This window comes from Notolepis coatsorum, assembly GCF_963971535.1.
Source record: "Notolepis coatsorum genome assembly, chromosome: 16".
NCBI classification, from domain to species: domain Eukaryota; kingdom Metazoa; phylum Chordata; class Actinopteri; order Aulopiformes; family Paralepididae; genus Notolepis; species Notolepis coatsorum.
Window position 1 is genome coordinate 70900096 of NC_140180.1, and position 13056 is coordinate 70913151.

Genomic DNA, 13056 nt, shown 5'->3' on the forward strand with positions numbered 1-13056 from the left:
GACGGTGGTCCTATTATTATAGTTGAGGAAGTAAGACACATCTCCATTTCACTGTTTTGCATAGCATTTCCAACAGGACATTTTGGAAGACGTGCTATTATTTGGTCCTGCATACAGACTGGCAGAGAGCCAGAGACACAGTTGCTGACATTCACATTCTGCTAAAAGGGCTCGGGAGAGACTGGCAGATACTCCTGTCACATTTTGAGAGACTGCCCTTGTTCAGTGAGTGGGAGATTGCAAAATGACCTTTGTATAACCTACATTACTATCTCCTTTATCCACATGTTGGCAACACTTTTTTGGCCAGCATTTACATGCTTCACCGTGGATAGTGTGTGTTGTTATTTAGGAATTCTCTTGTTTTAACTTGGCTTGGTATTTTCATTCTGTTGCAGCTCAGACTTGTGAGATTGTGTTCTGTGTTGTGTTCATTCCAGCCCTAGTGACGGGCAGAGAGAGCACCTGCGAGGGGCAGCAGAATAGAAAACGTCCTTCAAAGCTTATGCTCCGGAAAAACACAGGATTGAAACAGTGTTTTCACTTGGGTTGTGATAAACAGGAAAATGTCTCGTCATAACTCGATAGGACTCTGGTTGGCCACACACTCAAGTGATTGCTTCTCTGGCGACTGCTTATCGCTTCTCTGACTACTGTGTTGTAATGTGAATGGATGTCATATAGTCTGGCCTCAGATTACTCACCTCAGCCCCTCCGCATCTCAAGATCTCCAGCAGCACATGACACTAATGAAGATCTGGGTTCAAGTGCCGGGCTGTTTACCCCTCTGCAGGAAATTGGTTTTCATATCATATCAACTTGGCCTTTTAAATAATAGTTAGGTATAGTTTGGAATCTTCTGGAAAGAGGTCGTTTCACAGATATCACCAGTTGGACAGCAAACTGAAATCTTTCAGTAGAAGTGAATGGATGCATTCAGTGATGGCATGGCCCTCTTTTGAGTGTTTGAGATGGGTCAATTGGAGTGATTCCTTTTTCAAGGAATCTTGGATGTGTAATATGCACATATCTTAACACTTTCCGTGCCACGGGTCCGGTGCCCGGAACCCTGTTGCGTGCCACCACCCACTTCAATGATAGAGCTCTCATATTTGCGAACGCATAAACTATATCTTAATTATGGCTATGTGTAATAATAATATGGCCGTCGCTTATCAATTACTTGTTTGCAGTCAACATTGTCGAAACGGATTGTTTTTTAATCGGTTCATTTCCGTTTTATACCATTTTGAAAAACGCTTGTTTTATGAAAGTTCCAGAACATTTCAGAAGATTCTGTGATAAACACCATTTCCTGGAATATACTGGAATACACACAAAAAAATCTGCCTATTTATGAATCGTTTTCAAATAAACGCTAGATTATTGATAGTATATGTGTACTTATGCACGCTATAGAAGTGGGCTGAAAAATCGATTATCCATTTCCTGATCAGCACACACACACATAGGGCCCACGTTGATATCTCTGTGAAAAAAGTTCTGATTATCCCAAGACTGATAAAATAGATTCCTTACCTCAGATCAGATGTTCTCCAAAAAGATTATTCCAATTCCTGATCGCCATTCCAAATATCGATCACGTTTATTGATCCAACGCTGGGTGGTCGAAACACCGATTCCACGCTGTTCTGATGGTCCACAATGAATCCGATCGGCTCGAGTTACATGCCTGAGAAGTAAAATGTGGAAGCAGGATTTTTTTCCCCCCATGCGTTTCATTCAATCCAGTTCAAAGGGGTGCAGTATCACACGGAGAGACGATAGGGGGCGGTATTTTCCCAATGGAGCTCAGAGACTTCCAGTGGTAACGGGAGGCTAGATTGATGAAATATGAATGGAAATCGCTAATAAATCAAAATAAAAAAAACGATTAAAACGAGATCTCTCGTCGGCTGTCACTCAAAGAACACGCCAACTTTTTGGGAAATTAGCTTATCAAGCAGATGCATACCATTTTCTTCTCTGTGCATTCATTAGGCTTAGGGAACAGCCGCACCGTTCACTGGAAGTAGGTAGTGTAGCCTAGTTCCCAACAGTCACGAAAGTCAGTTTTTCAAAAAACAAAAGGGCTTTTGAGGTGATAGAAAAAAATTGTTCAGAGTATATATATACTTAGAAAACGAAAACGTCTAATTCTTTTTATTACACAGGTCACAATATGTTTACAGGAAAGGTTTGGAGTTGTATTTCGTGACTGTTGGGAACTAGGCTACACTGGCACACCTACTTCTAGTGAATGACGCTAAGCTAGGCTAACGGTGGGGCTGTTCCCTGGCCTAAGCCTAATGCATGCACAGAGAAGAAAATGGTATCTGCTTGTCTAGCTCCAGGGTAGATGGCAAATTGGCACAACGACTAATTGGGACGGGGAGAAAAACAGAAATCAGAAAAAAAATAAACAGACAGTAATACCGTCTGTCAACTTCTATTTGTTCAGTGACTTACAGTCTCGGTATACTTGCTTTTAAATATGCATTTGCATGCACAAGAGGGCGGAGCTGCGTATACGCATCCGAAGCGCATCAACCATAGGGGCAGTGTGGATGTGACAGGCTAAACACTGAAACTCCACATGGAAAGCTGCAGAAAGAACAGGTCAGAGACGTTTTTAGTGTGTCGCCATGTTTATGTTGCAAATCTGGATAGTGGATACTAGTTCACAAGGAAGATATTCTTCTTTCAATATAATTCTGTGTCGACGAGGGAGGATTCTGCCCCTAGTGGATAGATTTTTCAATCCTCCAGGTACACATAATACGCAGGCAAGTATGTGAACAATGCAGTTCATGACGCAGCCACTTGTCTACCCGTATGCATGGTATAGCAAGACGCTTAGTCTCTTGCCCTCTCTCTCACTGCCCTACATCTACCCATTGCCTCATGGTACTGTCATTTTTTATTTATTCGATTATTTTTAAATTACCATTTTGTGTCGTGCTTTTTCCCATATCAAATCTCTACTCATACTCGATCTAAACTTTTTCTAAACCGGCACCCTGCTTGCTTATTATTGCAGATAAGTGATGATGAGCAGGGGTATGACTTGGACCTTTTTTGCATACCAAAGCACTATGCTGAAGACCTGGAGAGAGTCTACATCCCACATGGACTCATCTTGGACCGGTGAGGGCGGGGCTACATTTATAGAGTGCCAAAGCTGTGTCATCACTTTGTATTTCATAGCATTTATTTTTTACCATTGGGGGGGGGGGGGGGGGGGGGATGCTCAGAACCTTATGGAAACTATTAATTGGATTAGTGAAGCTTGACCAAATATAAGGTCTATGACACAGGTTTACAGTACTTCTTAAAATTCAACTAATATAAAACCTTTAAATTTGAGGCATTTAGTTTTGTTGCTAATGAAATACAAAGTAGGAAAGTAGACTAGTCTACTGCCTCATGAATATCAACATGGCACAACGTGTATTTGTGCGTGTCTGCTAATCCTGCTAATCCTAATGCAGAAATAACATGTCACACAAAAATGCTCAACACTGTCCTAGAGTCTACACAATTGCATCTGATTTCAGCACTCTGTTGTGGCTTTCCTCTCTTAATGGGATTTTGGACTCTGGGCTATTCACACATTAACTGACAGTATATGATGGCTAAACATTTTGAAGCTGTAAATGGGTTGTTTACATTTGTCTTGCTAACAGAGTGGAAAGTGTATTTTGAAAAATGTGGATTTGGGGTTTTGCCATTTAACAAATGAACCAATGTCTCTCGTGTCATAGTTATTAGTGCTTTAAGAGTGGCAGTGTGGCCATATCCAAAGAGGGAGGGAGGACATGGTAACTAATGCTGACTTTAGCAGAAGTGGCTGAATTATCCATCCTTTGTGATCCCAGGACAGAGCGCCTGGCCAGGGAGATCATGAAGGATATGGGAGGGCACCATATCGTGGCTCTCTGTGTGCTCAAGGGGGGCTACAAGTTCTTTGCAGACCTCTTGGACTACATCAAGGCCCTGAACCGCAACAGTGACCGCTCTATCCCAATGACCGTGGACTTCATTCGCCTCAAGAGCTACTGTGTAACCTCTTTTTCTATCCATTTTCCTTACCATAACAATTTGATGTTTTATTTATTATTTGTATCTAAATACACTCAGTACAAATTTGATTATAATGTTATTCATAGTATTCGGCCGCAGACATCTTGGTTGCAAACAACAGGTGATTGTAATCAAATAGCAGGTGATCATTAAATGACAGATGTGGCCAAGGAGCTGCGGCCCTGCGCCAGATTGTATGACAAAAACAAACAGGGAGAATACTATGAATTGCAAAATCCTGTTATCTGTTTGATTTCCTCAGTCAGAAGGTCATCTTTGTCTTGCAGCAGATTATGTATGATTTAAAGATTCAACATGAACATTGTTAATACGTTTACCCTGATCAGATTGGTTGCTTCCACATTACTAATGCCTAACCTGTCCTATTTTCATATCTTCCAGAATGACCAATCAACAGGTGAGATCAAAGTGATCGGTGGGGATGACCTGTCTACTTTGACAGGAAAGGTGAGCAGTGAACGATCCTTCTCAGCAGCAATTTCAGTCAAATCTGTCGCTGGGCCAGTCTTTCTCATAGTCTCTCTCTGTCTTTCTCACAGTCTCAAGTCACATGAGACCATGTAGGGTTAAAACGTGCCAGTCTTTCTTACAGTCTCAAGTCACATGAGACCACTTAAGGTTAGAAACATGCCATTCTTTCACAGTCTCAAGTCAGATGAGGGTTAAAACGTAAGCACACCTCGATACCAATGACATTTGTGTTGCATGGTATTAAGTGTTTGACAGAAATCCCTGTACAGGCTTAAAGGAACACGCCAACTTTTGGGAAATTTGGTTATTTGCCATCTACCCTGGAGTTAGACAAGCAGATACATACCCTTTTCTTCTCTGTGCATGCATTAGGCTTAGGGAACAGCCGCACCGTTAGCCTAGCTGAGCGTCATTCACTGGAAGTAGGTGTGCCAGTGTAGCCTAGTTCCCAACAGTCACGAAATACACTCCCAATACAACTCAAACGTTCCTGTAAACATCTTGTGACCTGTGTATTTACCATGTGGAGAACTTTTTCTTTTTTAAGAATTTTACATTTTCGTTTTCTAAGCAGATAACTATTTTCTAAAAAAAAAATGCCGAACCACTGCTGCCTGGCTGCAGTGATTTCATCAGCTCAAAAGCTTTTTGAAAAACTGGGCTTTTGAGGTGATGAAATCACTGCGCCCAGGCAGCAGTGGTTCGGCAAAAAAAAATTCAGAGTATCTGCTTAGAAAACGAAAATGTCTAATTATATTTTTTTCTCCATGTGGTAAATACACAGGTCACAACATGTTTACAGGAAAGTTTTGGAGTTGTATTTGGAGTGTATTTCGTGACTGTTGGGAACTAGGCTACACTGGCACACCTACTTCCAGTGAATGGAGCTAAGCTAGGCTAACAATGTGGCTGTTCCCTCAGCCTAATGCATGCACAGAGAAGAAAATGGTATGTATATCTGCAATGCATCTGCTTTTCTAACTCCAGGGTAGATGGCAAATAAGCTAATTTCCCAAAAAGTTGGCTTCCACTGTTTCTGTTGGGTATCAAGTCTTTCCCCATATAGTATAGAGCAGGGGTGCCCAACCTTTTTTGAACCAAGATCTATTTTTTTATTTACCACCTAGCCGAGAGCTACCAGCCAAAATTTGACCTACTCTCGGCTAGTATTAGTATTAATAGTATTAGTAATACCCATTCAATATGCACATGACGGAACATATTATATGGCATATAATATTTTCTGTCATGTACATATTGAATGGGTATATAATATAATATGATATTTTATATATCATTGTAACGGTGTAGTGTAGCAATTACAAGAATGACGAGACTAACTTCTCACGTTGGGCATGCAGGCAGCATGACTCATTTATTTCACACTGCATACACAGACAACACACACTCAATTCAATGGGCATGAGAAAACATGAGTTTACATTGCCAAAGCAAAAGTGGAACAATACAATCAAAACAAAAATGATATGTACAATTAACCCTTTCTCTGCCACGCTTATATCCATCCTTATACCATCCTCTGCCAGCTCTATTTGTCTATGGAGATGTTCCCCTTCTTTGCAGGGCTATAACTTTTTAAATTGTATTGCTAAATTGACATTACTATGGCCCATTCAACGTCAAGTATCTATCGTTTAGGATGTAGCAACGTTCTACTTTTTCATTCACATATTCATACTAAAATACGGTCTAAAGTATAAATATGTTTTATCGTTTTCTGCAGCATTCTGCAGAACGTGAGTTATAGCCCTAAATACATATATTAGATCATCAAATGTAGTTTGATACCGATTGACGTCAGATAAAAAATTTCAATTGTACAAGGTCCTACACGTCATGCCTCATCATCTGCTGGTGACCGGGGGGGGGGGGGTTTATAAGTCCGTGGCCGACGTTAAATCATTTATTTAGTGTGCGGCTACGTGGCGTAGTGGGCAAGGCGCTCGCCACAAATGACGGAGACGCTGGGCTTGCCTGTTCGAGCCCAGCGCTCCACATTGCTTTCAGTTTAGCTGGTCGTTCATACTAATACACATTGGCCGTATTAGGGGGTGTGAAACTGATGGGTGGGGATCGGGCGTTGTGGACAGCGACTCCTACAGGTCGGTTGGTGCGCCTGCGCAGTAGAATCAGGAAGTGTCGGGGGCAGCGTGAGCCTCCCACGCGTTACTCCTCGCCACTGAGAGATCGAGCTGCACAGGTGAAAAGATGCGACTGCTGTTACCTCAAGTACCGGAGGGGACTTGTGCTATGTATGACTTAGTCCACATTGCAGCCGGCTTGTGGGAGGCAAGAAACAGCGTTCGTGACAGGGGAGGGTTGAATTGGATGATACGAAATTGGGATGGGAGAAAATATAGAAAAATGGGAGAAAAAGTGGATAAAAAAAATCATTTATTTAGTATGGGTGATATGTTGATCGGAGCAGTGTGTATGTATAATAATAATCAAACACGCTGAAACTCACCGCAGCTTCCTCGTAGCGTTGGGCGATCAGCGTGGAGCAGAGAGTTTGCTATTATGGGATGTCGATCTAGTTGGTCCAGTTCCAGGTTGTATAATACTATATACGTCCAAATCATGTTTATTTTTTTGTATTTAATTTTTTTATAATTTTTTAAACAAACGCATAACCAAACATGACAACACACAATAAGATATACAAGCATTAGTTGTCAGTGCACATCCAATGAAATCACATTTTAGTTAATTGTCTTATATAGGATATACCCCTAATACCTGTTATCTAAAAACCTACACACATATGCTCCAGCTCGAACCCCCCCCTCCCGGACCCCACCTTGGATAGTACCTCCATTATCCCTCGCACCTAACCAGACACTACCATTATAAATCATGTTGTTTATCGAGTTATTGGCAACGGATCGCTATCCAGTGTATAAAGCTGGAGTCCCGCTAGCGATAGCGAGTGGCCGGACGAAATATGGGTGAGCACCACTTCCTGCCGCTCACTTCCGGTTTTGGCGATTCGCCGATCGGCCACCAGATGGCGGTCTTGAACCGTTGGAGAGTTGAGAGGAGATCAACAGCAAGTCTCAAGTCTCCGTGGGTGAAATATGATTGCCATGACAGATTTTTTAAATATTTATCTCAAAGACGCTGTACGACGTCATTGGCAGATTAAGCATGGCGAGCAATGACGTCTAAAGTCGTCCTTGGCGATTAAAGGGTTAAAAGGGAATAGGAATTATGTGTAAACAGAGCTGTCACATTGCAACTGACAACATGTCACGATACTAGAACTTCGATACGATACCTTGAAAAGTATCGATATTCGATACCATTTTCGATACCACAGGGAAACATGTTAAATCTTAAAATGTAAAAAAAGAAAAAAGAAAGATCAATATATATATATATATTTTTTTAACTAAATTTTGCTTTTGTTGCTGGTCGATTCTCCTCAGCTTCTCTCTGGTACTATAAGAGAAGATAAATATAACACTTTTAAAACCCTTTGTTTATCTTTAGATCAGACATTTAAAAATAACTAAATGATCTAATCTTAGAAATTAAGTAAAGTTAATAGTACTGCATGTTAAGCATAACTGATTGATTGATTGATTGATTGAACATTTTATTAACAGATTGCAGAATGGGTACAATACAGTATGGCTCAATACACACAATTGTTAAGGGGAGGCAGACCAGAGAAAGACTTTCGTCTTGTTTACATCAGGGTCCCCCATTTTCAATTCATCATAACATTTGACATACAGATAAACAGTACTGTTACATCCACCCATTTATGACATACAAGATATACAGTACTGTTTAAGAGACAGTTTCTAAAAGAGAGTACATACAGTTAATTTACTTCTGACCATTATAGTCAAAGTATTTTCCTATGAACTGAAACTCATAAGACCACATAAGGCTAGCATCATTCAGTTACAGCTATATTGGCCAACATTAGCCAGCTATCTAGCCAGCTACTGCACCACGAACTGCCAGCCAGCCAGCTGGCTACCTTAACCCACAATACAACGGCTATCCAGCCAGCTACTGCACTACGAACTGCCAACTTGATTGATTGAAAAGCTAGCCAGCTGGCCACCCCCAATCCAGCCAACCGTACAAATTATGGTCTCAGCCAATCACATCGATTTGTACAGTTAGTTAGCTAGCCATTCCATTGCGAATTAAAAGGTAGGCCAGTATTAGCTAGCTAGTAGCTAACGTTAGCCAACTGAGAACGATAGCTAGCTAACCAACAGCTGCAAGCCTGCAAACAACAACGCTGTTGATATAATGAGCTATCCGTAGTAGGGCTGACCTTCAAATTCTTTTTGGGAATTCTAAGCTTTGAGGCCGAGATTCGATTTTAATTCGAAGCTTCGAGATACATTTATTTTATTTTTATTTATTTTTTTATAATATTATTTTTTAATGTTGTGGGACTTGTACAGCACTTTGTTCAACTTTGTCAGTGCTGTAAAGTTTAAACCTTTTTAAATCTTAGACAAACAAAACACTTTGCTTTCATGAAATATTGTAAACTGTCATTTGAGGCTTTATAAAAGCAGCATAATGAACACATCTGCCAGTGCAGAGTCCGACCTCATCTTAAATAACAAACAGCATTGCTTGTTGTAGTTAACAAAGAGAGGCAGAGTTGATTTAAAAAAAATAAAAACATTTATTAATCGAGATCTACTTGAAATCAGCCCGCGATCTACCTGTCGATCGTGATCGACTGGTTGGGCACCACTGGTATAGAGATATAGCCAGAGAGACAGAGATAGCAGAGGTCGATGACCAAGAGTGTATTCATGGTCACATTCCTAACGGGTTCAAATGTTAGTCCATTTACACATAAAGTTGATACTTGCTCAACTAATTATTTCATCCAAAATAAAAAGCTTGTCTTTTCTTTCCACACAGAATGTCCTGATCGTGGAGGTATGTTCTGACTTCTTATCCTCTCATTGATTTAAGTCTTTTTTGCTGTGCGACTCATTAATGTAAGGTACTCTCTTTTGTTTGTAGGACATTATTGACACAGGGAAAACAATGAAGACCTTATTGGAACTTCTCAAACAGTACAACCCAAAAATGGTCAAAGTAGCAAGGTAACTGAACACCGTCAGTACTATGTTTTGAAATGACTGATCCGCATGAAAAAACATTCATATGAAATCGAGCAGGATCTTTGAATGCATTTTATGGTAATTAATAAGTCATGCATCATAACATTGAGTTTAAATAGTGAATTGTTGTCATATCTGTAGGAAGCATACATTAAAGGGGAACTATCTTATAAATGGCCTTTTTGAGTGTTTAGCATTGTTTCCTAGCTATGTGAACTTATATTAATATGATCTATGTCTCAAAATTCTCATATTGGCGCATTCTTCCAATTCTCCTCTCACAATATTCACCCTCACTGAACTGAGTCATTTGAAAATGTGCGCGATTTGTGATGTCAGAGAGACACTGCTGCATGATAATGGAGAGGTGCAGGATGAGCTGCACACAGTTCTGTACCCACTCCACACAGTCAGCTCAAAACGGCTCGAGATCTTGAGGTAGAAAAATGCTGTTTTTGAGGACTTGATTAGAAATACAAAACGATGAATAAAAAAAATATATATATTACAGAGGTGTTCCATAGACTCACAGGAATTGTGTAAAAGTGCCCAAATAGTGAAAGAAATAGTCAAATAGTTCCCCTTTAAATAGGATGGTTAAACATCTTAATGCAGATCGTTTTTGACCATATACATTTTCATTTACTGTTTAGTTTGATTTATAGATGTTTAAAAACACTTTTTGAAACATTCTAAACTTTAAATCTGAATATAGCTCTATTTTTTTGTTTACAGTCATTTACAGCCACAAAATACAGCAAATACAACTTAAAAAAAACTCTATTTACTTGGACCTCCTTCATTTGTGTTTACACTCAGGGATACTGTATTCAGTCTGTTTACTTCCAAAGAGCACTTCCCCACTGCAGTGCTCCGGTTCAGATTTAGATTTATCCTTCTCATACTTACCTGTTGTCAATTGTTAGTCCTTGTATTAACACTTTCAATGCCGGCCGTGTTTTCCTTTTTACCCCCTTGAATGTCGCCACCCACTTCAATGTTAGCGTTAAAAATGCATAATCTATGTTTTAAATTATGTATAATCTGCCCGTCGCTTATCAATGACTTGTTTGCAGTCAACATTGTTGAAACGGATTGTTTTTTAATCTGTTCATATCCTTTTTATAGCATTTTGAAAAGCTATCGTTTTCTCGAAAATTTTCGGAAAATAGAAAGATTCCCTCATAAACGGCATTTATTGGAATATTCGCGAATACACTAGACACGTTGTCATTTGTCGGCCTATTTATGAATCGTTTTCAAATAAACGCTAGATTATTGATAGTATATGTGTACTTATGCACGCTATAGAAGCGAGCTGAGAAATCGATTACCTCATTTCCTCAACATCACACACACACACACATACGGGACACGCTGAGATATAGGTCAAAACAGCTCATTACCCCAAGACTGGTAACAGATTCCTTACCTTAGATCAGATGTTCTCCAAAAAGATTATTCCAATTCCTGATCGCCATTCCAAATATCGATCACGTTTATTTATTGATATTGGCTGCTGTAAATATATATTCCATATATATTTCCATCTCGCGATCACTTCCCTCTTGATCAGACGGCTCGCCAGCATAGTGGAACCAGTAGGCTCCCCCCACACACATCCACCACACATCCACCAGTATAATTGAATGGCCTGCAGTTACACAGGGATAGGCGATAGGGGGCGGTATTTTCCCATCGGAGCTCCTAGAGGGGCTGCTGTACCAACGGGAGACTCGGTTGATGAAATATGAATTCAGATCGCTAATAAAAAAAATAAAACGACAATTTGCGTCGTCGGCACTCAACGGGGGGCATGAAATACTGACAACACGTCGTCGGCACTCAAAGTGTTAAGAGCTCAAAATACCTCTCCCGGAGTTTTTAGCTAGGCTAGTGGTTCGTATCCGCTTCCATTCATTTGTGCTGCTAGGCTAGCTTGCAACCGGATAGCTTTCTACTGAACACACAGGAAATTTGTGAGACAATATTTCTTTTCTCACTGTATCTGACCACACTCATGAGAGACGGCCCAGAACATTCATTGGGACACCTTGGAAGGCATGCAAAACATTTTAAAAACGTTCCGATAAAATTAAATGGAGAAGAGAAGTGGAGCATGCCCGGCCGTCTCCCCATATGAAACACCAGGACATTCTAATTATGATGCTGACAACAAGGTTGTTTATAGGAAACTGATCGCTCTTGGTGGTCCCAACCCGCTGTGCCATGAGCCTTCACACCCTCGCAACCATGACTGTGTCGGGAACCATAATCTAAGCTTCACATAATAACACACTGCTCTGGTTGTCAGTGACACACTGCCTCAAGCTGTCATGTTCCTTATTGTTCTAAGTAGCTCTGCAGTCATGTGATTATCTTTTGTTCTTTACCCTCAGTCTGCTGGTGAAGAGAACACCAAGAAGTGTTGGCTACAGACCGGACTGTAAGTTCAGTACAGATGGAAATGTAATTGCAGATTGATACTATTTTAGAGTAATTCAGTGGCAGTACGTCACTATTTGATTTCTAGTTTAAAAGGTGCTATTGATAACATTCATAAAACAAAGCAGGGCTCGCAACTCATTAGTAGTTCCTATTGCTATTGATAACATTCAGCCACTAGATGTCGCACTAGAGCACCAGAATGTAATTTATCCAATCGGGTGCATTCCATGTGGGGAAGTAGGGAGGGGATAGATGCCTGCAACATGTAAACAACATTCATTTTGGATCCGTAATTTTTTTTTATTAATTCATTTCATTAACACTTTGGCTGCCGGAAAACGCCTAAACACGTCATTCCCGGCCATGCTCAAGTTGCCGAAGACGCTTTACAGCGTCTTTAATATCAATATTTCAAAAATCTGGGGTCGGATTCATATTTCCCCTCCGCTGGCCTGAGATCCACCAGGAGGACCCACTGAGCTCTCTGGCGGTTCAGGAGCGCCATCTGGTGGCCGATCGGCGCAATCGCTTAACAGGAAGTGCTATGGAGATTGTGCTGGTCGGCCGTATTACTTCCAGGCACTAGCTATAGGTTCCGGGACTCGATCTCGACACACTACATAGCGATCGATTGCCAATAACTCGATAAACAACATGATTTGGACGTATATACCATTATACAAGCTGGAGATGGACCGGGTAAATCGACATCCCATAATGGTAAAATGTCTACTCTACGATGATCGCCCAACGGCGCGCGGAGACTGGGGTGAGTTTTAGCGTGTAAAGTTACCGTCTTCGATACTAACTGCTATTATCAACATTTGACCCACATTAGATGATTGGTATAACGCTGCCCACCGAATTATAAACGCCCCCTAGCCCATCCGGTCAACATCAG

The 13056-nt window shown here is 40.7% G+C and overlaps 1 protein-coding gene across 1 annotated transcript in view; it reads left to right on the forward strand.

The window, feature by feature from the left end:
* Window positions 1-13056, forward strand: part of hprt1 (hypoxanthine phosphoribosyltransferase 1) — a 29045-nt gene that overhangs the window by 843 nt on the left and 15146 nt on the right. Inside the window, exons 2-7 of the mRNA XM_084331713.1 lie at window positions 3041-3147; window positions 3879-4062; window positions 4486-4551; window positions 9502-9519; window positions 9607-9689; window positions 12107-12153. Coding sequence (XP_084187839.1) covers window positions 3041-3147; window positions 3879-4062; window positions 4486-4551; window positions 9502-9519; window positions 9607-9689; window positions 12107-12153 — 505 coding nt within the window. The remainder of the gene's footprint in view (window positions 1-3040; window positions 3148-3878; window positions 4063-4485; window positions 4552-9501; window positions 9520-9606; window positions 9690-12106; window positions 12154-13056) is intronic.